The 24,977-nt window shown below is 43.8% G+C and overlaps 1 protein-coding gene across 2 annotated transcripts in view; it reads left to right on the top strand.

Moving 5' to 3' along the window:
- LOC138761736 (cysteine sulfinic acid decarboxylase-like) overlaps positions 1-24,977 on the top strand; it is a 64,017-nt gene that overhangs the window by 32,503 nt on the left and 6,537 nt on the right. For both annotated transcript variants that reach the window (XM_069934390.1, XM_069934391.1), the window contains 6 exons: positions 2,404-2,483; positions 6,056-6,110; positions 9,162-9,278; positions 13,385-13,449; positions 20,218-20,299; positions 20,979-21,178. In XM_069934390.1, coding sequence (XP_069790491.1) covers positions 2,404-2,483; positions 6,056-6,110; positions 9,162-9,278; positions 13,385-13,449; positions 20,218-20,299; positions 20,979-21,178 — 599 coding nt within the window. The remainder of the gene's footprint in view (positions 1-2,403; positions 2,484-6,055; positions 6,111-9,161; positions 9,279-13,384; positions 13,450-20,217; positions 20,300-20,978; positions 21,179-24,977) is intronic.

A 24,977-nucleotide genomic window follows, 5' to 3' on the forward strand; every position in this document is an offset into this window, starting at 1 on the left:
CTTTTGAGACATTTCAGAAACACACATATTTCCCCTTTCTCTCTTCTCTCTCTTTCTCTCGCCCACTCTCACACCCACACACAACCTAGCTCTGACAGTGAGTTTAACAATAGAATCCAGAACCCCACGGAATCTTCCAAAGAAGAAGAACCCCTCCCTTTAGCACCATCTTTTAAAACCGCTCCTCTCCTGGTGCCATTTTCCCCCTTAAATTGGAGTTCCCACCCTGCTACTTTTTTCACCACTTTCCTTTCTTTCCAGAGCTCTCCCGTGTACATTACAATGATTTTTCTTTTTGCAGTTAAAAACAAGACAGTTTAGTACTACTAAATATAAATTAAAAAAAAGTCTTTAATTGAGTCCTGTTTTAAAATTATCTTTTCAGTCTTCTCATCTGGTGACTTTAATTTTTTCATAACTTTCTTAAAAATTCTTCCACTTACTTGCTTTTGAAAATTCAATATTTGACAAAAAATATGTCCCAGCTTCCTCTGGGTAAGTCATTGAATATTTAAAGTTTTTAAGTCACAGTTGTGTCTCTTTACTTCAACAAATTCCTTTCTTTGTTTGACAAAGGCAGGTCTGAAGTCCTGGAAAAAACATTACTTTTGCATTGTCCACCACTAATGGGCCATTGATATTTTTTGAATATTCATGTCCTGCTCCCAAGATCACATCCCTCTCCTGATAATGTAAAAGTCTTACCAGGACTGGTTGTGGTCGCTGTTCACCGGTTCTTCTGGGTCTGAGGATCCGGTGAGTCCTTTCAATTTGCAACTTCGCATTTATCTTGTTTCATTCCAGCATTTGTGGGATCAATTTTTCAAAGAAACACTCCAGGTTTTTCCCCTCCATTCCTTCTCAGTCCAATGATTCTCACAGTTGTGTCTGCTGAACTTTTCCATATGATCAATCTTGTCCAACAATCCTTTTCTGTCTGTCTCCATGTTTTTGCTTTTTCTTCTTGAGCCTTTAGCCTGTCTTTTGTTTTGTCCAGCTCAGCCTCCACTTGAGTCATTTGTTCCATTAAATCTTCTACTATTTCACTAATTTCCGATATGTCTCTTATCACTGATTCATCACTCGTTAAATGAGTGCGCAAAGTTTCCATCTTGTTCAAGATGGTGGCTATATCTTGGACCAACACCCTCTCCCCCACCCGCACCACAGCTCTACTGGGTTCAGCCGGTCACAAGGCTGCTCATCATCAGGCTTTTACTCCATGTTCCTGGCTGAGCTGTTGTTTCTTCAGTTTTTGTTTTTTGTTGCCTTGGTCATTTAGCTCTAGTTTTATCCATTTTTGATGATAAAATTCTGTTTTTTTGCACTTTCAGACCATCATTTTAATACTTTTTATGGGGAGCTCTTTCAAAGCACATCTGCTCAGGTCCTCAGCATGACTACACCCCCTCCCTCTTCCTTCATATTGTTAAGAATCCTACTATTAACCACATTCTCTTCCTTCAAGTTCCAAAATACATCACTTCACACAAATCTAGATTGAACTCCATCTGCCACTTTTCTACCCAACTCTGCATTCTGTCTATATCGTGTAACATATGACAAGATTCCACACTATCCACAACACCTCCTCTGAACATTCTGTGATATCCTATCAAACAAAATGGCAGGGAACTAAAAGTATTGATGTACAGAGGGAGAGCATGCAATTCCATTGTTCACTGAAAATGGAGTGGATCAGAGAGTGTACAAAGACTAGAATAAAACAAAACTCCTGATGAAGATTTTTAAACTCAGGTCAACAATGCTTTTTCTCCCACAGGTGCCCCAGGTGCTAAGTCCATTCCAATTGTTTGGCTCATTTTTAAAGGCATTTGGTCTACTCACTTTTAAAGACCAAGGCATTGAGTACAAAAGTTAGGACATCACGTTGCAGCTGTACAAAAGATTGGTTGGACCATTCAGGGCATTGTGCACGTTTTTGGTCACCACATTGCAGTAACGATGTGACAGAATTCAAGCACAGAAGAGGTCATCCAGGATGTTTGCTGCAATTGAGGGACGTGGTTATGAGGAGAGATTGGATAAGATGGGTTTATTCACGTGGAACACAGGAGGCTGAGGGACATTGGTGGGGTTGATCGTCTTTTCCCCAGGATCAGGGAATTTAAAACCAGAAGGTGGGAGAAATTGAAGGGGGACTTGAGAGGCAAGTTTTCCACACTGGGTGGTGGATATATGGAGCAAGTTGCCAGAGAGCGTGGAGGAGTCAGAGAAGTTATAACATTTAAAAAAATATTTGCACGTGCATGAATAAGAAATTCCATGGAGGGAAACTGGCCAAAGGTAGGCAAATGGGGTAGGGGTGGGTCAGCATGGGTGAAAAAGCAGCTTCTGTTGTGCACAATCTATGGAGTAATTTTGTTCCCTTCACCTCCACAGAGTCATTACTCTGTCTGTAAAGGAGCTGCCTTCCTGGGTCTGGGCACAGACAGTGTGCATGCAGTAAAAGCAGATGAAAGGTGAGTCCTAAGTGTGCTTAAACTGCACGTGATGGGCTGATATCATGGTGTGCCCTTTAACTGGACAGGACTCTGCTCCCCAAAGGTTCAAGCCTCTCTTCTTTCTCTTCCATCAATTCCCCCACTCACCTCGACAATACCTCTTCCCACCTGTAAGGATTCTATTCCTTTCTCTCAAATCCTCTGTCTCTGTTGCATTTGCTCCCAGGATGGGGTCTTCCAGTTGTATGAGAGGTTGGTGTGGCCAAATCTGGAGTATTGTGTGCAGTTTTAGTCACTAATCAACAAGAGTGATATCAATAAGATTGAAAGTGCAGAGAAGATTTACTAGGAATGAAGTTACAGGGAAAGGATAAACAGGTTAGGATTTTATTCCTTGGAGCGTCAGAGAATGAGGGGAGATTTGATAGATGTGTATATTATGAGGGGTGTAGATAGAGTAAATAAAAGCAGGCTTTTTCAACTGTGGTTAGGTGAGACATAAACTAAATGACATGGGTGAAGGATGAAAGATGGAATGTTTAAAGGGAACATGAGGGGGAAATTCTCCTTACAGAGTGGTGAGAATGTGGAATCAACTGTCAATTAAAGTGATGAATGTGGGCTCAATTTTGATATTAAGAAAAATAGGATAGGAGAGGTACAGAGGGCTATGGCACGAAAGCGGTGCTGTTGTACGGTGGCAGGAGTGACGCTGGTTGAGGTGGCGCTGAGTACGACGCTGGCCAAGATGTCTGCCTACATGTGGCGCTGCTCAGGAGAGGGGACAGTGTGGACTTGTATACTTCAGTGTCGTGCCCCTTCTTCCTACACCCCGAGCACATCGCTTCTTTGGCCGGGCAGTACTTCTGGGGGTGCTTCGGTTGCCCGTCAAAGTAGCTCGATGGCAGCAGAGGTGAGGTTGAGTTGCCCCTTTGTGGCGGCAGAGTGGGACCCCGCATCCCAAGATGGCGGCACCCATGTTCCCCATGAGGTGGCTGTTGTCAGATGTGAAGGAGTCTGAGTTACAGAGGACTACATCCAGTGTCTTGGAGACCTCGAAAGCTTTCTTCAAGTTTAGTTCATTGAGTTCCAGTAGCTGCTGGCAGATATAGTCTGAGCTGATGCCCACTACACAGGCATCCTGAATGAGCTCGTCTGTGTAGACTTCTGCAGTCACATCTTTACAGCCGCACGCATGCCCGTGCTCGTGCAGGGGCCAACAGTACTTTTCGAGGGGCTTACATGTAGCCAGTAGATGCCTGGTTAATCCTGGAGCTGTACTGGCCTTAAAGTTTGTTCATGGTCTTGTCGAACCTCAAGCAGCCTCTAATGGTGGCTGACCCTCAACCGCAGCAGGCACAGCTTGTTGTCGTTGGAACCCAAGACTTGAACGTTGGTGTGATAGAAGTCATTAAAGCAGAGAAGCCAGAGCTCGAACTGGTCTGGAGCTTCGGGTGTTTGCAGGTCTAGTTTGTCCAGCTTTAGCAGCTTGTCCATCGCAGTTTTAAAAAAAAACTATCGTAATAAAATTGATACACTATCAATTACATCAAAAGGCTGGAGTTGTAGAAACACAGGCTTTTATTACCATAAGACTGGGCGCATGCTCCTGTACTGGCCTAATTCCAGCAATAGTACTGAGGTAGGGACTCGGGTATAACTGCCTTTATTAGGGGATTCCATGGCAAGGAGTTACAGAGGAAAGATGGGTCAGTCATACATAGGAATGTTGTGCCAGTGACATAGTAATAGCATAGTATCACCACAGTACACCTACATCAGACCCACACCACTCATCCTCTGATGCTCTCTAGGGAACAAAGTCCTAACCTATTTAACCTTTACCTGGGACACAGTTCCTCGATTCCTATCGACATCCTTGAAAATCCTCCACTGGGAAAGCAAAGTGAACAATTGTTTGAGGTGGTGAGGGAGGCAAGAGTTTGGTGGGTCGAGCAGCTTTGGGGAGTGGGGCAGGTCTGCCAACAGTCAGAGGGGGAGCCTCTTGGGTTGGAGGGGCAAGAAGTTGGAGGGAGGGGGGTAACATCAGGCCTGTAAGGATTGGGTTGTAGAGCAGCATAGTTCATGGTTTGGTGGTGGAGATGTTTGGGTTTTTGGAGGGTGGGTTGAGCCGATCAGTTTGCTGTTTGAGAGCAAATTTGGTCACTGTTTGATGCCGCATCATCATGGGACTGAAGGGGTGGCTTTGTTTTATTATTGTTTTTTTTTTGTCCAGGTCCAAGTGGGAAGGGAACTGGGAGTGTCTTGGAAGCAGAACAGTTACCTACTGAGCTCCAGCTGAGCCCCAAGCAATGAACCAGGAAATGGCTAATTTTTCGTCTCCTTTTTATGTAAAATTCATTTGTTCTATTCCCTGGAGCATGGGAGAATGAAGGGAGATTTAATGGTGTACAAAATTAAGCTATATGGATAGAGTAAATGCAAGCAGGCTTTTGCTATTGAGGATAATGAGACAACAATTAGAGGACCTAAACTAAGGGTGAAAGGTGAAATGTATAAAGGGAACATTGGGAGAACCTCTTCAAGCTGAGTGTGATGGGAGCTTGGAACGAGCTGCCAGCTGCAGTGGTGAATGCGGGCTCCATTTTGACACTTACGAAAAATTTGGATAGGTACATGGATGGGTCAGGGCAGAATAAGAGTTCAATACAGGCTAGATGAGCCAAAGGGCCTGTTTCCCTCCAGCAATGTTTTATGGTTCTAAAGGGGACAGAATAGAAATCCCCAGAGCAATCCACTGATCTGCTGAGTTCTCCCAGCCCACTTATGTGTGATGCTCCAGTTCTGCAGCATCTGTAAACTCCTTGTTTAACTCCAGAATAGAAATCCCAGTCTATCAATGCTGCTTCGACACTGAAAGGATTATCTGCACTATTTCAATGCCACTTTATTTGCATGAGGGTAACTAAATATTTATTTATTTTATATTAATTATTTAATTCAATTTAGTATACCTTTTCATTATTTTTTTTACCACAAAGTACAGGTTCAGCTGCAATGTACAAGAATTTTGGTGGATCGGTGAACACAGAATCTTTTGCATCAGAATCAAGGAATCAGCAAACAGAAGTTTAATAGGTTTAATGAGGGAGAGATTTAACAGGAACCTGAGGGGTAACTTTTTACACAGAGGGTGGTGGGTGTATGTAATGTGTTGCACGAAGAGGTGGTTCAGGAAGGTACTACAGGATATTGCAATGTTTAAGAAAAAAATTGGATGGCTACATGAACAGGACACATTTAGAGGGGCAGGAACAACTAGTATGGATGGTACATTTTGGTGGGCATGGACAAGTTGGGCCAACTATTCTCTGTCATTATCTTAAATGAAAAGCTACAAATGTAGAGAAACTGAAATAAATATTACTGTAAACATCTACGGAGAGAGAACATGAGTGAATGTTGCTGTCTGAAGACTTTTTACTGAAATGACCAAAAATGTTGATAAAGGATGAAGATTTGTCAACTGATGTTTTATAATATTATGCATACTTTTAACATCTAATTCTGTGAGCCATTTCTCCATTGCTGGGATGCATTTGAATTAACATATCCATTCTGTTGAACAGAGGGAGGATGATTCCAAAAGACCTGGAAGAGCAAATCTCCATCACAAAAACAAAGGTAAATTCAATACACTAAGGTGCTGGAGAAACTCAGCTGGTCATGCAGCATCCACAGGAGATAAAGGGTAGCCACTGTTTCAAGCCTTGGGCCCTTCATAAGGAAGAAGCAAAAACAGATGGGCACTTGAATAAAAAGGTGGGAGGAGGGGAGGGGAGAGGAGAAGAGAGGGGGAGGAGTGCATGATAACAGGTAAGAGATCAAAGGTGGAAGACAAGCTGAGAAGTGATTAGGGGAGAGAGTTGAGGGGAGCTTTATAATAGGGTAGGTAAGGGGCTGAGGAATGAGACAAACAGAGACAGTGATAGAGAAGGGGAGAGACTAGTGGGAGGGGGTTAATAGATATTGGAAAAGTCCATATTAATGCCATGTGGTTGGAGAGTGCCAAGGCAGAACATAAGGTGTTGCTCCTCCCATTTGCGGTGGTATGAGGCCATGGACAGAAATGTTGGCAATGGGTTACTTGGCGGTTGAAGATTCTCAACAAAAAGATCTTCTCATCTGTTTCCAGACTCTTTGATGGTAGAGTAGGCCATATCCAGAACACTAAATGCTATAAATGAGCCCTACACAGTGAAGTACTGCTTCACTTGGAAGGATTGTATGGGGCCCCAAATGGTAGTGATGTAGGTGTAAGTGTAGCATTTCTCGCTATCATAGGGGTAGGTATCGAGAGGGAGATTGGTGTGAAGGAACAAATGGACGAGGGAATGGGTCTTTGCTCGCACTTGAAGAAGGGTCATGGAACAAAACATTAGTCACATTTTCTTTCATATGGATGCTGAGTTTCTCCAGCAAATTTATGCACTGTATTTTATCCCAGAAAGTGCAGACTTTCTTCTCTAACTTCAAGGTAAATTTTCCACATGTTAAAGATTACATTGCTATATTTGCAGTTTGTTCATACCACCTCAGCCCATTCCTGACCAGTGAAACTTTGATTCCTGATTGGCTCTTGGAACACTATTTGGCTTTCCCTTGTACACCTGTGCCCACACTAAGTCCAGTGTGATGATCTCTGACTCATTTGGGAGACAATGCAGCTAAATCATGCATGCATTACCTGCCCAGCAGCATTGAAGTGCTGGAAATAACTCTTTGACTACTTCAAGTTCACTTCGAAACAGCTGGAAGTACGAACCTTGGAAAGGTGTATGGTTCCTGAGTACAGATATGTGTCACTTAACATTTGTTCAGACAATGTCCAATTGCATATACGTCCGTGGTCCCATAATTATTCAGCTACTACGAGCAAGTCCGCAGCAATTTAGAAAAAGCGATCGCCAGCTAGAGGAAATTGTATACTCAAACTGATCTCACTGCCCTGCTCTCTCCCCCCAGCCCCATGTTGGTCACCATTCTGATCCCACTGACCTGCTCTCTCCCCACAGCCCTGTATCATTCCCCGCACTGATCTCACAGCCCCGTGTCGATCCCCACACTGATCTCTGCTTACAAATAAAAAGTTTACAGGTACACAACAGAATCTCATATGGCTTTGTTAAGTATATAATACGGTGTTCGCATAACATTCACATCGCACAATGCCCAATTTCACAAAGTATTGTGGTCATTAAACAGTGCATACCTGTATTCCGTGGAGTATAGCAAGAAAATCTAAGATGCTGAAGTCGTGAATTATACAAATGTGCTGGAGAAACTCAGCTGGTCATGCAGCATCCACAGGAAGGAAGGTTTTAGCTTTCCTCAGGTATAAACTTAAATCAGGCAGTTGTCTGAATAAGGGGTTGAGGGTGAGGAGGGAATCAGGGGGAGGAACACAGGCTAACAGGTAGGAGGCCATAGGCTGGACAGTAGAAGAGCAAAAAAAAATGAGTGGGAGAGGGTCAAGGGTACCTCTTTTATAGAAATGGATGGGGAGCTGGAGGAAAGGAGACAGAGAGTTTGGGAGAGAGAAAGACTTGGGGACAAAGTTAACGGATATTAGAAAAGTTGATGTTAATGCTGTTGAAGAGTGCTCAGACAAGAAAAAAAGATGTTCCTCCAATTTCAGGGTGGCCTTGGTTTGGCAGTGCATGAGGCCATGGAGGGAGGAGTGGCCATTGTGTTTGGAATTGAAGTGGTTACCTACAGGGAGGTCCTTGCTGGGGCAGACAGAGCAATGGTGCTTTGGGAAATTTGTGTATCTATTTCCCATTTAGCTCACTGTTATTTTGAGTTCAAATTTTGGGAACTTTGTGTGATTGCCTGGCAGTGTGAAGATCTAGAATGAGGCAAGTAGTCTCTTGATCTGATAGAATCCACCTAGCAAGTGCAAGCTGGACATGCAAGAGCATCAGGGGGCCTATTAACTCAGGGGGATCGATTATTAGAATGAGGTTTGTAACATTTGGAGGAACAGCTGGATGATCCAGGTCTAACCTTAAGGTTGCCATGTAAGTTGATAGAGTGGTAAATAAAGCATATGTTGTGTTGGGCTTCTTTGGGTCAGGAGATTCAGTTCAAGAGCTATCAGGGAATGTTGCAGCTGTATGAAACTCTAGTTAGACTACACTTGAAGTATTGCATTCAGTTCTGGTCACTACATTACAGGAAAGATGGAGATACTTTGTAGAGGGTTCAGAGGAGATTTACCAGGATGTTGCCTGGATTGGAGAACATGCCATATGAGAGCAATGTTGACAGAGCTAGGATTTTCTTTTTGGAGTACTGCATGCTGAGAAGTGACTTGAAAGAACTATATTAACATTATAAGGGGATTAGCTAGGGTGGATGGCCAGCACCTTTTTGTGGATGGAGGAAAGATCAGAGGAGATCTCAGAGGTAATTTTTTTCTTTTGGTCAGAATAATACATTGCCATGGGTGGTGGTGGAGGCTGGTACAGTAGGGACATTCCAAAGACTCTTGCATGTGGATGCAAGAAAAATAGAAGGTTATGGGTGTGAGTGATAAATTGGATTATTGAGTATATTTCCATAGATCATTATAACATTGTGAGCTGAAACTCCTGCACTGTACTGTAATGTTTCACGTTCTATCTTGTATTAAGATGTGAATTATGCCTGAAGTTGCTTGTGTTCTGGTTTCAGGGAGTAGTGCCATTCCTGGTGAATGCTACGTCTGGGACGACTGTCTTTGGAGCATTCGATCCCTTGCCTGAAATTGCAGATGTCTGTGAGAGACATGGGATCTGGCTTCACGTTGATGTAAGTGACCTGATCAGAGCAGGGTGAGGTAATGATGGCTTTTCTCAGCATTGCTTCAGCCTCCCCACTGTTGGTGTTCAGGCTGTGAGCAGTTGAGTACATTGATTTGTGCCATTCTCCAAGATGATTACCCAATGTAAACTTAGAGAGAGGAGGGGTTAAAGTTCAAGTTAATTATGGTCTATAATACAACCTTATGAAACCATGTTTCTCCAGACCACACATGTCAAACTCTGGCCCGTGGGCCATATTTGGCCCACAAGATCATATCAAAAATGTATTAGAGGTGGCCCGCTGGCCGCCGCGCCAGTATAGCGCATGCACAGTAACCGCTGTGTCCCAGGGTGAGAGAGAGAGAGAGAGAAAAATCCTGGTCCTTGAAAAGTAGTGGTGGGTGGTTTTATAAACACGCTGTCGTGTCCCCCCGCCCACCCCCCCCACCGCAGCGCGGCCTGGCCGGTGTCAGGGGAAGCCAAGGCCGCTTCCCAGCGCCCGGAACTCCAGTGGCACAGCGTTTCTTGGAGCTGCAGATGGAGTAGGGACGCCGGAGGGAAGATTGGGGCTCCCCGCTGGGCGATGGGGGCGCCGGCCGCCCTGCGCCTTCCCACCGGACCAGCGGCGGGTGCCCGGAGTACACGTGGAGAGCCAATCTCGGGAGTGGCGTGGGCTGGATCGGGATTAGCCGCGCTCACCTGCTCCTCCACCACTGACCCGGATCCCAGCGTGGTCCTGAGCGCGGAGACTGCCCAGGAAAGGTCCTGGGACAGCGGCACGGAAAGAAGAGCAGGGTCCGTAGAACATTACAGATCAGAAACAGGCCCTTCGGCCCTTTGACTCTACCTCGTGAAAACCCAACACTGGAGAAACTCAGTGGGTTAAACCGTATCCTTTATCCAGCAGAGAGGTACCTGACAATGTTTGGCCCTTGATCCCCCTCATCAATGTATGAGCGAAAGTCAGTGGTTCTCGTAAAAACACCAGAAGGGAAAAACTCAGCAGGTCAAAGGGGGTCCGGGAGAAACTCAGCAGGTCAAAGGGGGATCCGGGAGAAACTCAGCAGGTCAAAGGGGGATCCGAGAGAAACTCAGGTCAAGGGGGAGGGGTCCGGGAGAAACTCAGAAGGTCAAGGGGAGGGGGTCCGGGAGAAACTCAGCAGGTCAAAGGAGGGTCCGAGAGAAACTCAGCAGGTCAAGGGGGAGGGGTCCGGGAGAAACTCAGAAGGTCAAGGGGAGGGGATCCGGGAGAAACTCAGCAGGTCAAGGGGGGTCCGGGAGAAACTCAGCAGGTCAAGGGGGGTCCGGGAGAAACTCAGCAGGTCAAGGGGGGTCCGGGAGAAACTCAGCAGGTCAAGGGAGGTCCGGGAGAAACTCAGCAGGTCAAGGGGGGTCCGGCAGAAACTCAGGAGGGGCCTGACCTCGCCAGGACCGTTGCCCACTCCCCCTCCCTGCCGCAGGCCGACCCGCGACTCACGGTGACGGGGCCGCTGATCCGCCGAGATGCCGCCCTGCAGCGAGAGCCGATGCCCCCGCACTGTCGTTGTCCAACCCGATCGCCCGCAAACCCCGCCCTCCCGCACACAGGCCTGAGTAAGTATTATGAACTTTAATCTCAGGATAAAACGATCTTCCAATAGTTTCATTTCACAGTGATAAATATATTCCTGGTTAAAAATGGTCCTGCACCTGGATACAAGCTCATTAGGCATAAAACTTGAAAAGTGTGTAAATCAAAGGATATCTGTACCAATGGAAAAAGGGCATGGCAAATAACCCTGCTAGAGTTCATGCCCACAATCAGTCACCCATTTGATTGTTTCAGGAATCACGTTATTCTCCCACATTCTCAATAGCCCTCAGATTTTACTATTCGACAGCACACTAGCAACATTTGACAAATCCTCTATAGAGAAATATTATTTATTGAATATTTTATTTCTCATTTGTTAATGCTTCTGGAAAGAGTTTATCCAAAACTATTATTAAACATTTATTTTAATAAGAAAAAGTTTAACATTACATATGTTGAAAGAAGAGAAAACATGCAGATGTTGTTGAAAATTTTCAATCAATATTTAGTTCGGCCCTCGACTTAGTCCAAGTTTTTAATTTTAGCCCTCCGTGAATTTGAGTTTGACACCCCTGCTCCAGACCATGATGAACAAACATATGCACTCAATGCACAGCACATAGTAATCACTCCCTGTGCTTCCTCTTTGATGGTAGTAGGTCAAAGGTACTGTGTACTGGATAGAAAGGGTCATCAATAATTATTGGAACCTTGTTTAAACAGCATTCCCAGTGAATGTCATCAGTAGAGGAAAGGGAGAACCCAATGATTTTCTTATGTGTTTTGATGATCCTCTGAATTGACTTCTGGTTTGATGCTTTGCAGCTACCATACCACACAATGATGCAGCCAGACTGGGCACTCTTAATTGTGTTACTGTAGAAAGTTGTCAAGATTCGGGCTAGTAGCCTTGCCCTCCTCACCCTTTGGAAATGTTGGCACTGTTGCACCTTCCTGACTAATGAGGAGGTGTTGTTTGTCAAAGATAGGTTTTCTGTTGTATACACCTCAAAGAACTTTCTCCACTATGGAACTATTGATTTCACCTTTTCCCCCTCAATCAACCCATGTCTTCTAGTTCTTGGTTCACCTAACCTCAGTGGAAAACACCTGCTTGTATTTATTCTCTCTTTTTCTCTCATAATTGTCACTCCATCAAATCTGCCCTTATTTATCTGCACTCCAACAAATAAAGTCCTAAACTGTTTAACCTTTCTCTGAAACTCAGTTCATCAAATCCTAGCAACGTCCTTGTAAATCTTCTCTGCACTCTCATTGATATCTTTCCTAAGTGACCAAAGCTGCTAATAGACAAGGGGGCAGTGATGGAGGCTCATACAATAGAGGCATTCGAATAATCTTTGATAGGCACATGGAGTTAAGAAAAATAGAGGGTTATGGGAGTGAGGGAAGGAAAAATTAAATTATTGTGGAGTAGGTTTCCATTGTTCGGCACCACATCATAGGCTAAAGGGGCAGTACAGTGTTGTAATGTTCTATGCTCTTTGAAACGAAAGACAAGTGTTACGGTTAAAGTGCAATTTTTCAAGGGAACATTAGGGGGAACATAAAAATTAAAAAAAAAAGGAGGGAAATTATTAATTTAGAGAAGTGAGGGTGTGGAACAAGATGCCATCTGTGGTGGTGAATGTGAGTTCAATTATGACATTTAAGAAAAGTTTGGAGGCGTACCTGGATGGGAGATTAATGGAGGCTTTGGTCTGGGTGCAAGGTCAATGGTAATTTGGCACAGATTAGATGGGCTGAAGGGCCTATTTCTGTTCTGTAGTATTCTATGCCTCTGTGGTAAAGAATATGCAAACTTGCAAAAGAATAGTCAGAAGAATAGAGACTGGCCTTTAGGATTGGGGGTGGTTTGAGATGAGGAGGGTCCAGACAATTGGAGGTGGTTTGAGATGAGGAGGGTCCAGACAATTGGAGGTGTTTTGAGATGAGGAGGGTCCAGACAATTGGAGGTGTTTTGAGATGAGGAGGGTCCAGACAATTGGAGGTGGTTTGAGATGAGGAGGGTCCAGTCAATTGGAGGTGGTTTGAGATGAGGAGGGTTTGATGGAAAACTACTCCACAACAATCTAACTCTAACCCCACTCGCACCCATATGCCTCTATTTTTCTTCCTTCCATGAGCTTATTAAATGTTCATATTGTTCAAGGCTTCTCCAACACCTTTGTCAGTGCATTCCAAGTACTAACCACTCTACCACTCTCTGGTTTAAAAATAGACGCCTAAGCTTTCCAGCACTTGTCTTCAACAGATGTCCTTTGGTATTTGCTATTGTTGCCCTTCACAATCTTCTCTACTAATTCATTTTTGGTGTAAAATCTATTGCAGTCTCCAAGCTAAATCATAGCAATGAAAGTGGCTGTCCTCCTTGAAATTTGTCTTCATTGTGGGTTTGCAGCAACTTGACGTCAGGTGTTGTCTTGAAGGCCATACCTTATACTTACCTCCTGTCCAGTTGCTATTCACTGCCTTTCTTTTGCTTATTCCCATTCTTCTTCCCTCTATCTCTCTAACAGGCAGCCTGGGGTGGAAGTGCTTTACTGTCCAGGAAACACCGACACTTGCTGACTGGGATTGAGAGGTAGGAACTACCACTGTTAAGCTCATCCTAAAAGGTACACAAATGTCTTTTCAAGGTTTTTCATTTGTTTCACCCTGCTTCAGAAATATTCCTGTCCTTGTATCTTGCTTTTTGTGGAGGTTATCAGGAAGGTTGATGAAGGAAAGATTTCAAAGCTTGTAGTGGGATTTGGACCAAATACAGAAAAATAGGCTGCAAAATGATGGATGGAATTTAATACGGACAAGTGTGAGGTGTTGCAATTTAGGAGGGACTAATCATGAATTGGCAGGGCACTGAGGAGTGCAGTGGAGTGGAGGGAACTGGTAAAACAAGTACACAATTCCTAGAAAGATGAATCGGGTTATAATTAGAGCACTGGGGACGTTAGTATTGTGTGCAGTTTTAGTCACCTATCTAAGGAAAGATTTCAATAAGATTGAAAAAACATCAGAGAAAATTTTCAACAATGTTGCCAGGTCTTGAAGAACTGAGTTACAGGGAAAGGTTAAAAAGGTTCGGACTTTATTCCCTGGAGCATTGTAAATGATGGGAGATTGAGGGAGACAAAAATTAATCCAAGCAGCCATTTTCCACTAAGATTGGATGAGTCAAGAATGAATGGACATGGGTTAAGTGTGAAAGGTTTAAAGGGAACAGGAGGAGGAACTTCTTCATGAAGAAAATGGTGAGAGTGAGGAAGGAGTTGCCATCTGATGAGGCTCAATTTTGACATTTAAGAAAAAATTGGATTGGAATACAGATGGTAGAGGTATGGAGGGATTTGGCCCAGGTGCAGATCAATGTGACTCAGCAGAAGGACTGAATGCACCCAAGACCCTGTTTCGGTTTTGTAGGGTTCTATGGTTCTCAGATTATTGGTTCAGTCAAATATTAAGACCAACCATATTCTCTTGTGGAAATATCAGCAGTGCCACGATGTGCTTCAGAGTCCTGATACTTTTCCAGAATTAGAATTGGGTTTATTGCCATGAATGTGTCACAGAATTTGTTATTTTGTGGCAGCGTTATAGGTGCAAAAATTGTACCAATTTCCATAAATACATTATATTAAAAATAACTAAATTAATGCAAAGGAAGAAAATAAATTGGACAAAGAAGCTGATTGGATTGAGAGGTCAGGTGATCTGAGGAGTGGCAGCAGTTAGAATTTAAAAAGGGGAGAGGCAGCAGCTGGAAGCTGTTTGGAGGAAGAAATTGAGTATCACTATGATGGATTGTGTAGCGGACACATGTCATCATTGGAGTGGACTGAGAGGTAAGGCTCAAGAGGCTTCGGTGAGAACAGGAAAGAGGTGAGGGATAGTAGGAGTTGAAGGGCCACCCTTTTCAAGAATCAAAAAGTATTCAGCAGGTAGACACAGGTAAGGGCAGGTTTTAAATATATATTTTGTTCCCCTAGACATAAACAGTGGGAATGGCAGGGGAATGCTCCTTTTGCAGAATGTGGGTCGTCAGAAAAGTCAGCAGGATCCCTCGCAACATTACGGCAAGAAGTGCATCCAGCTGCAGCTCCTGACAAGCTGAGTTAAATCATTGGAGCTGGAGTTGGATGAACTCTGAATCATTTGGGAGGCAGAGGGGATGATAGACAGGAGTTACAGGGACACTATCACACCTAGGAGGCAGGAGGAGGGTAGATGGGAGACCATCAGGAGAGGGATAGGAACAGACAGGCAGTGCAGGGCACCTCTGTAGCTGTTGTCCTCAATAACGAGTACAACATTTTGGATACTGTTGGGGGACGGACTACAACAATCAGGTCTCTGGCACGGAGTCTGGTCCTGTGGTGAAGAAAGGAATGAAGGAGAAGAGACAAGTTGTGGTGGGGGATTCTATAGTTAGGGGGACAGATAAGATGTTCTGTGGAAGAGATTGAGTATCCCAGTTGGTAGGTTGCCTCCCCGATGCCAGGGTACAAGATATATCAGATCGAGTTCACGGCATTCTCAGAAGGGAGGGTGAGCAGCCAGATGTCATGATCCATATAGGGGCCAATGATGTGGGTAGGAAAGGCGAGGAAGTCCTGCAAGGAGATTTCAGGGAGTTAGGTGCTAGGTTGAAGGACAGGACCTCCAGGGTTGTGATCTCAGAATTTCTACCTGAGCCATGTGCTAATGAGGCTAGAAATAGAAAGATAATGCAGCTTATCATGCGGCTAAAGACATGGTGCAAGAGGTACAGATTCAGGTTTCTGGATCATTAGGCTCTCTTCCAGGGAAGATGAGTCCTGTTTCATTTGGGACATTTTGCACCTGAACTGGAGAACGATTAATATCCTTGCAGGAAGGTTTGCTAGTGCTTCTCCAGTGGAGGTGGGAACCAGGGTGTCAGAGTAGATAGAGGAGGGAAAAGATTATGTGAAAATTGCATGCACTGTTAAAAGTCATAGAGTTGCATGTGGTGGAAACTTTCTAAATTGCATCTATTTCACTGCAAGGAGTATTCTAGGAAAGGTAGACTAGCTTAGAGCATGGATTGGCATGTGGAATTATGACATTATGGCCATTAGTGGAAAATGGTTGCAGAAGGGGCAGGACTGGTAGTGCAATGTTCCTGGCTTCATTTGCTTTAGATGAGACAGAACTGGGGGATGAAAGGGGGAAGAGTGGCATTGCTCATCAGGGAAAATATCACAGCTGTGCTCAGGCAGGACAGACCAGAGGGCTCGCCTCCTGAGGATATATGGGTGGAGCTGAGGAACAAGTAAGGTATGACCACACTCATTATTATAGACAGCCCAATAGTCAACGAGAATTGGAGAAAATCTGTAGAGAGAAAGCAGGCAGCTGAAGGAAACATGAGTTAGTAGGGGATTTTAATTTTCAACATATTGACTAGGGCTCCCATACTGTAAAAAGGTTGGATGGCTTGGAGTTTGTCAAATGTGTTCAGGAACATTTTCTAAATCAATAGATAGAGGTACAATCTAGATAGAATGCAATACTGGATCTCCTTTTAGGGAATTAGAAAGTATGTGTAGGGGAATATTTTGAGTCCAGTGATCATAATGCTATTAGATTCAAGTTAGTTATGGAGAAGGATCGGCCTGGCTTCAGGTTAAGATTCTAAATCGGATAAAGGCCAATTTTGTGGAAATGAGAAAGGATCTAGAATGTGAGGATTGGGATAAATTGTTTTCTGGAAAGGATGTGTGAGGTAAGTGGAGATCTTCAGAGGTGAAATTTTGAGAGTACAGAGTTTGTATGTTCATGTCTGGATTAAGGGCAAGATTAGCAGGCACAGGGAACTTTGGTTTTTGAGTGATATTTTGGATCTGCTTCAGAAGAAGAGAGAGGTGCACAGCAGGTATAAGCAATGTAGAGCAAATGAGGTACTTGAGGAATTTTTAAAAATGCAAGATAACCCCAAGAAAGAAATCAGGAAGGCAAAAAAAAAAGACGAGGTTAGTTTGGCAGACAATCTGAAGGAAAATCTTAAGGGTTTTTACAAATATATTAAGAGCAAAAGGATAGTAAGGGACAAAATTGGTCCCCTTGAAGATCAGAGTGGCTGGCTTTGTATGGAGCTAAAAGAGAAGGGGGAAGATCTTGAAAGTTTTTTTCATCATTATTCACTCAGGAAGCGGCCACAGAGTTGTGGGAAGCAAGCAAAAGAAGCAATGAGGTTATGGCATCTCTACAGATTATAGAGGAAGAAGTCCTTGCTGACTTAAAGCAAGATATTCCCTCAGACCTTGAGGGAAGCCAGTGGAGAAATTTCAGGGGCTTTGGTAGAAATATTTAAAATCTCCTTAGCTATGGGTGTGATGTTGGAGGATAGCTTACGTTGTTATATTGTTAAAAAGACTCCAAAAGTAACCCTGGAAATTATAGGCAGGTGAGCCTGATGTCAGTGGTAGGTAAATTATTGGAAGGTGTTCTAAAAGATAGGATATATGATTATTTGGTTTGTCAGGGACTGATTAAGGATGGTCAACATGGCTTTGCATGTGGTAGGTCATGTTCAACAGCTTATCGAGTTTTTGGACAAGGTTACCAGGAAAGTTTATGAAGGAATGGCTGTGGATGTTGTCTACATGGACTTTAGTAAGGCCATTGACAAAGTCCCACATGGGATATTAGTCAGGAAGGTTCAGACGCTAGGTATTCATTGTGAAATAGTGAACTGGATTCAACAATGGCTGGACAGGAGAAGCCAGAGAGTCGTGGTGGACCATTACTTCTCGTACTGGAGGCCTGTGACTAGAGGTGTGCATCAGAGATCGGTGCTGGGACCACTGTTGTTTGTCATCAATATCAATGGATTGGATGATAATGTGGTAAATTGGATCAGCAAGTTTGCAGATGACGCTAAGATTGGAGGTGGTGTGGACAGTGAAGGTTTTCAAAGCTTGCAGAGGGATCTGGACCAGCTGGAAAAATGTGCTGAAAATTGCAGATGGAATGTCAAGCAGATAAAGGTGAGGCTTTGCATTTTGGAAGGACAAACCAAGGTTGGACATGCATGATAAACGGTAGGACACAGACAAATGCAGTGGAATGGAGGGATCTGGGAATATAAATACGAAATTCCCTAAAAGTGGCATCACAGGTGGATAGGATTGTAAACAGAGCTTTTGGCATACTGGCCTTCATAAATCAAAGTATTGAGTATCAGAGCTGGGATATTATGATAAAGTTGTATAAGACATTGGTGAGGCCTAATTTGGAGTTTCAGTTTTGCATACCTAACTACAGGAAAGATATCAATAAGATAGGAAGAGTGCAGAGAAGATTTACTTGGATGTCACCTGGACTTCAGGAACTGAGTTGTAGGGAAAGATTAAACAGGTTAGGACTTTATTCCCTGGAACATGGAAGAATGGGGCTGGGTGGGTGGGGTGGGGGGGTGGGGGGGGAGATTTGATGGAGGTATTTAAAATTATGAGAGAGAGATTAGAGTAACTGTAGGTAGGCTTTTTCCACTGAGGGCAGGTGAGATACAAACCAGTTTAGGGGGAAGCTCGTCACATACAGAGTGATGAGAGTGTGGAATGAGCTGCAAACTGAGGTAGTGAATGCAGGCTCAATTTTAACTTTTAAGAAAAATTTGGATAGGTACATGAATGGGAGAAGTATGGAGGACTATGGACTGGGTGCAGATCAGTGGGACTAGGCAAAAAAATTGGTTCAGAAGGGCCGAAGGGGCCTGTTTCTCTGCTGTGGTTCTATGGTTCTAACAAAAGTGAAGTAGTGTCTGTGGCTCATTGACCATTCAGAAATCTGATGACGGAGGGGAAGAATCTGGTTTTATAACAAGTGTTCATCTTCAGGCTTCTGTACCTCTTTCCTAATGGTAGCAATTAGAAGAGGGCATGGCCTGGGTGGTGAGCATGCTGGATGATGGAGGCTGCTTTCTTGAGACTCAAACTCTTGTAGATGTCCTTTAAGGAGGAAAGACTGATGCCGACGGCCTAGTTCAGAACTCTCTGTAGCCTTTTCCTGTTCTGTGCATTGATACCTCCATACTAGATATAGTGATGCAACCAGTCAGAATGGTCTCTGTGGTAGCCAACGTTTGTGGTCTGGGCTCCTCATCAGATATAAGCAAAAACAGGCAGAAGCCTGAATAAGAAGGTGTGGGGAGGAGGAGAGGGTGGTGGGGGTGGGACACGCAGTGGAAGGAGCATCGATGAAAAGGTTATGGGTAGATATAGGTGGTAGAGTAGAAGAGAAAGAAGCTGAGAAGTAATAGGTGGAGAGGGTAGGCCTCTGGAAGGGAAAGGGATGGAGAGCTGGAGGAAAGGAGACAAGGTAGGGAAAGACAGTGGAGGTGATTAAAGAAAATCAGAGATCGATGTTAATACCATCTGGTTAGAGTGTACCCAAATGGAATAGAAGATATTCTTCCTCTAATTTGTGGGTGACCTCAGTTTAATAGTGCAGGCCATGGACAGACATATTGGTGTGGCAACAGTGAGTAGAATCAAAATGGTTGACAGAACAGTTGATCTCTCAGTCTGTGTCCAGTCTCTGATGTTGAGGAGGCTGTAAATGGATAAAAAGCTGGGGAGGAAGGGGCAGGAGGAGAGAAGATTATGGAGAAAGGAGCAGGAAGATCCCAGGACTGAAAATTATGTTCACCTTTCCTTCTGATTGATGGTTTGTGATCTCAGTTTCTCCAGCACATTTGTGCATTGCACTCAATCTTGTCAAACTCTCTTGCTTAATTTAACCACTGCAGTGTTCTGTGCCACTTTCTTTGCTGGAATATGGCCTGGGTTTCTGGTCTGCCTACCCCCACCCTACAGGAAGCCTTTCCTGAACTGATTAACACTGCCTAAATCAGACATTCTCAATGGGGACTATGGGGGCTATGGACTGAAATCATAAAATTTTTTTGTTTATTATGTAGACTGTATGAGAAAATTGCTGAAGAAACCAACTAAACATGACTGCTTCACAGGGAAGGTAGCCCATAAACTTTGAGTAGAGTCCTGAGGGGGCCAAACCTAAAATGTGTTGAGAATAGCTGGCCCTAAACAAAGAAATGGTGCACAGGGAAACAATGAATCATTGAAGATAAAAACCTATAAATATTTGAATTCTTGGAGGGGGAGATGATGATGAAGTACCCATCAAGGGTACCCCAGTCTATTGACCTGAAAGTATCACCAGGTCAATGTCTATTGAGATCTTCAGTGAGTTCTGCAAGAAATCTGGCCCCAAACCATTAAATCTTCAGGTGTGTACATTCTCAGCCCTCTGTTGAACTGGGATTGGCTGACAAGCATCTGGAATAGTGATCACTCTTCTCTCTTCTCAGGGCTGACTCTGTGGCTTGGAACCTGCACAAGATGATGCAGGCAGGGTTGCAATGTTCTGCCTTCCTGATCAAAGATGACACTGTAAGTCCATAATCCCGGTGTGGCCCAGGCACTGTGTGTTGTTGATTTCGCTTGGACCCACCGCTGGCTTTTAGCCTTGATCTTGTTCCACAGATTTTGATGTATCCTGATACCCTGGCCATTGATGTTTGATTGTAGACCATAAAAAAAATTATAGCACAGTACAGGTCATTCAGTCATGCCAACCTTTGTGAATCTTCTCCACACCAATCCAATTTTTCCCTCACTCCCACCCATAGCCTTCTTTTATTTTTGCATCCATGCATCTTTCTAAGACTCTTTTCAACATCCCTACTGTACCAGCCTCCACCATCACAGCCGGTGATGCATTCGGGGCACCCACTACTCTGAGCAGAAAAAAAAAACTTTCCTCTGACTTCTCCTATAAACTTTCCTCCACTCACCTTAAACAGATGTCCTTTGATAATTTGTTGCCCAAGGAAAAAGGTGCTGGCTGTCCACCCTATTAAATTCCTCAATCATGCCTCTGTTTAGTCACTTCTCATCCTTTGTTGCTGCAAAGAGAAAAGTCCAAAGTTCTGTCAACCTTTCTGCTCCTTCAACTTTAATTAGTGGACTGATCAATAACTTGAGTTCCTATTTTCACCACATCACCACCCAAGGAACCTAATAAAACTTGCCCAAACTCTTAGGGTTTTTTTTTCCTCTGTCTCACCAGGGCCTCCTGGAGAAGTGTTTCTCGGCTGGTGCGAGTTACCTCTTCCAGACAGACAAGTTCTACGATCTCCGTTACGATATCGGCGACAAGTCCCTTCAGTGTGGGCGGAAGGTGGACTGCCTCAAGCTGTGGCTGATGTGGAAAGCTGTCGGAACTCGGGGGCTGGAGAACAGGGTGGACCGAGCTGTTGCCTGTGCCAGGTTGGTGCTGCGGCAGGGTCATGCCTTCCCTGATTTGACCGGCTGAGCTTTCATTGCAGCGGTCTTAAGTCAACCCACAGCTTTGGAGGTCTTTGGGATGTTCTCAATGGGTTCTACCTGAGCTGTGAGTTTTGGCCAAAGTTGCTCAGGCAAGTTGCCCTGAGATGTCCACACTTGATCAAGCCAACAATGAAGCTAGCCCTTGTCACTGCTCAATCCCAAAATACTAACTGCTCACTCTCCCTTGGCAGAGATAAAACTGTTATCACTGCCTCTGCAGTAGAGCTAACTCAAGGGATTGCTAGCAGAAAATACCTTCACTGTCTACAACACCTCCAATCTTAGTGTCATTTGCAAACTTTCTGATCTAATTTACCATATTATCAACCAGATTATTGATATAGATGACACCACAATGGTCCCAGTACCAATCCCTGAGGCACACCCCTAGTCACATGCCTCCAGTTTGATAAGCAATCATGGCTTCTCCCATCCAGCCATTGTTGAATCCAGTAATAACTTGAATATGCCTAAAATTGTCTGATTTCAGAAGCTATGTATCTAGGCTCAGGCATGGTCAGTACTTGGAGGGGAGACCACTTTGGAACACCAGGTGCAGTAGGTTTCTGTGAGGAGTGCTGTACAAAAATGACAACTCTCTGCCTGCTTTACGGTAGACAGAAGTTAAAGAATTTCTCATGTGTTACATTCTAAATGTAGTATTCCATGACAATAATGGAACCTGTACCTTTTACTTCACCATGACTACTGAGCTTTTGAATCTTCCTGACTAACCTTCCACGCGGGTCCTTGTCAAAGATGATATCTACTGCCTTTCCTTCATCAACTTTTCTGTTAACCTCTTCGAAAAACTCTAAGATTGGTTAAACCCAACCTACCATGCACAAAATCATGTTGATTATTCCTGATTAGCCCGTGGCTATTCAAATAGTTGCATATCCGATCTCTTGGAACACCTTCCAGTAATTTACCTACTACTGACAGCAGACTCACCGGCCCATAATTTCCAGGGTTACTTTCAGACCCTTTTTTAAACAATGTAACCACCTTAGCTACCCTCCAATCTTCTAGTACATACCCGTGGCTAATGAATTTTAAATATTTATGTCAGAGTGCCTGTGATTTCAATACTAGCCTCCCTCAAGGTCTGAGGGAATATCTTATCAGGCCCTGGGGATTTGTCCACCCTTATTTGCTTTAAGACAGCAAACATTTCCTCCTCTTTAATCTGTATTGGTTTCATGACCTTACTGTTTGTTTTCCTTACTTCCTACAACTCTATGCTAGTTTCCTAAGTGAATACCAAGGAAAAAAAATTAAATCTCTCCCATCTCTTTTGGCTCCATACAAGTGTTATGGGTTTATTTTATGTCTTTAAAAGAGATTGTTGGGGGTTTAGTGTAGGTCACCACAAACAGACATTATCATTTCACAAAATACATCTCATTTAAAATGCAAGAGCTATGCATAAATAGTGATTTCATGTCCACAGTGACTTCACAGAAACTTTGGAGAATGCCTATGGAGACTCCACAAGTAGGTGTAAATTGGACTGATGCTGTGGAATAAATGGGCTATTGTCTTTAAAGCAACAGATGCCCAGGCAGAAACTGATTCTGGTGCCAGCAATCTGTCTGGTTGCAGTTTGCTGTTCGAAGAGGGGTCATGTGTTTTTGTAAACCAAGAGAGAACTGGGTTCTACAGTTCTGCAGTAGCTTTTGGGAGGCTGCAACATGGCAACCTGGCAGCTTGTTGAAAACCCCATTTTGAAGACAGGTTGTGAGTTCTGAGTTCAGTCTGTTGAAAACCCTTGCAGTCTTTACAGGAGGAAATGGCCGGCTAGAGTGTTTCTCCTGAAATAAGGGAAACTGGAGGAACTCTGGTGACCTGGAAGTAGAGGTTATCATTTGGAAAACTCATGATGGGCATGTTTCTTCTGGAGTAAATCAGTTTGTGTGTGCGTGTCCAACGAGCAACAAATCTCTCTCTGAAACCAACTAGAACCTTCCTGAGTGGTAACCATTTAACTTTAAGCAACAGAACCTGGTGAAAATTCATAAATGTTAAATTCTGTGCACAGTATAAGAATTGCCTGATACTGATGAACTTGGAGAAGAGAGATTGGACTGTGAATCAAAGAACTTTCCTAAACATATACACATTACGTACACATGCGCTTAGAATTAGAAGGGGGTTAAGTTAATAGTAATAAGTTAAAGTTTGATCCTGTTTTGTTTAAAGAAAATGAAAAGTAACTTTTGTTTAAGTAACCATTTGTCTTGGTAAATTTCATTTGCTGCTGGGTTTTGTGGTCCTCTTGACTCATAATGCAAGTACATTGACATGGACTGAGGATTGGTTAACTGACAGAGGGCAGAGAGTTGGAATAAATGGGTGTTTTTCTGATTGACCGACAGTGGTAAGTGGGTGCCACAGGGGTCGGTATTGGGCCCGCAGCTGTTCATCATTTACACTGATGATTTGGAGGAAGGGTCAGAGGGTAGTGTAGCTAAGTTTGGAGATGATACTAAATTGAGTGGGGGAAAAAATTGTGGAGAGGCTTCAGAAGGATATATTACGTTAGGTGAATGGGCAAAGGCCTGCCAGATGGCGTAGAATGTTAGTAAATGCAAGGTCATCCACTGTGGTAGGAAAAATAGATTATTGGTGAAAATGGTGAAAAACTGCAGTGTACTGTAGTGCAGAAGGACTTGTGAGTGCGTGCGCATGAATCGCAAAAAGTGGGTGCAGGTTCAACAGGTATTTAAGAAGGCAAATGGAATGTTGGCCGTCAACGCTAGAGGAATTGAATTCAAGAGCAGGAGGTCATGCTGCAACTGTACAAGGTACTGGTGAGGCTGCACCTGGAGTGCTATGTGCAGTTCTGGTCTCCATATTTGAGGAAGGATATGCTGGTCTTGGAGGTGGTCCAGAGGAGGTTCACCAGATTGATCCCGGAGATGAGGTGGTTGACCTATGAGGAGAGACTAAATCATCTGGGATGATACTCACTCAAATTCAGAAGAATGTGAGGAGATCTTATAGAAACATATAAAATTATGACAGGGATAGATAAGATAGAGCTAGAAAAAATGTTTTCGCTGGTAGGTGAGACCAGAACGAGGGGACACAGCTTCAAGATTTAGGAAAGTAGATTTAAGATGGAGATGAGGGAAAAACTGTTTTTCGCAGAGAGTAGTGAATCTGTGGAATTCTCTGCTCAGGGAAGCAGTTGAGACTACTCAATTAAGCATATTTAATGTTCAGTTAGATAGATTTTTACATAAAAATGGAATTGAAGGATAAGGGGAAAAGACAGGTAGGTCGAGTTGAGTCAATGATTAGATCAGCCATGATCTTATTGAATGGCAGAGCAGGCTCAATGGGCCGGATGGCCGACTACTGCTCTCATTTCTTATGAGTGATTTGAGACAATGAGCATGAACTAATCACTTGCGTTTCATTCCAGATTAGTTCAAATCCCAATTTAAAAATCAGCGTTAATGGGGAGGGATGAATTCCTTCGGAAATTTCACATTAACTAAGAAAGTTTGCAGATGCTGGGGCCGAGTGTGATACATAAACATCTGGAGAAACTCAGCAGGTCGCACAGCATCCATTAGGAAGTAAAGGGCCTAGGCCATTTGTCAGGTATAATCAGGCAGGCATTCCTTTGGATGCTGTGACCTGCTGAGTTTCTCCAGCCAGTGTGTGTATTGAGTCAGCCACTATCAGCACGGTTGCACTGGTGGAGACGTGTTGAGATTTCCAACTCATC

Source organism: Narcine bancroftii, chromosome 4, assembly GCF_036971445.1.
Source record: "Narcine bancroftii isolate sNarBan1 chromosome 4, sNarBan1.hap1, whole genome shotgun sequence".
Lineage (NCBI taxonomy): Eukaryota > Metazoa > Chordata > Chondrichthyes > Torpediniformes > Narcinidae > Narcine > Narcine bancroftii.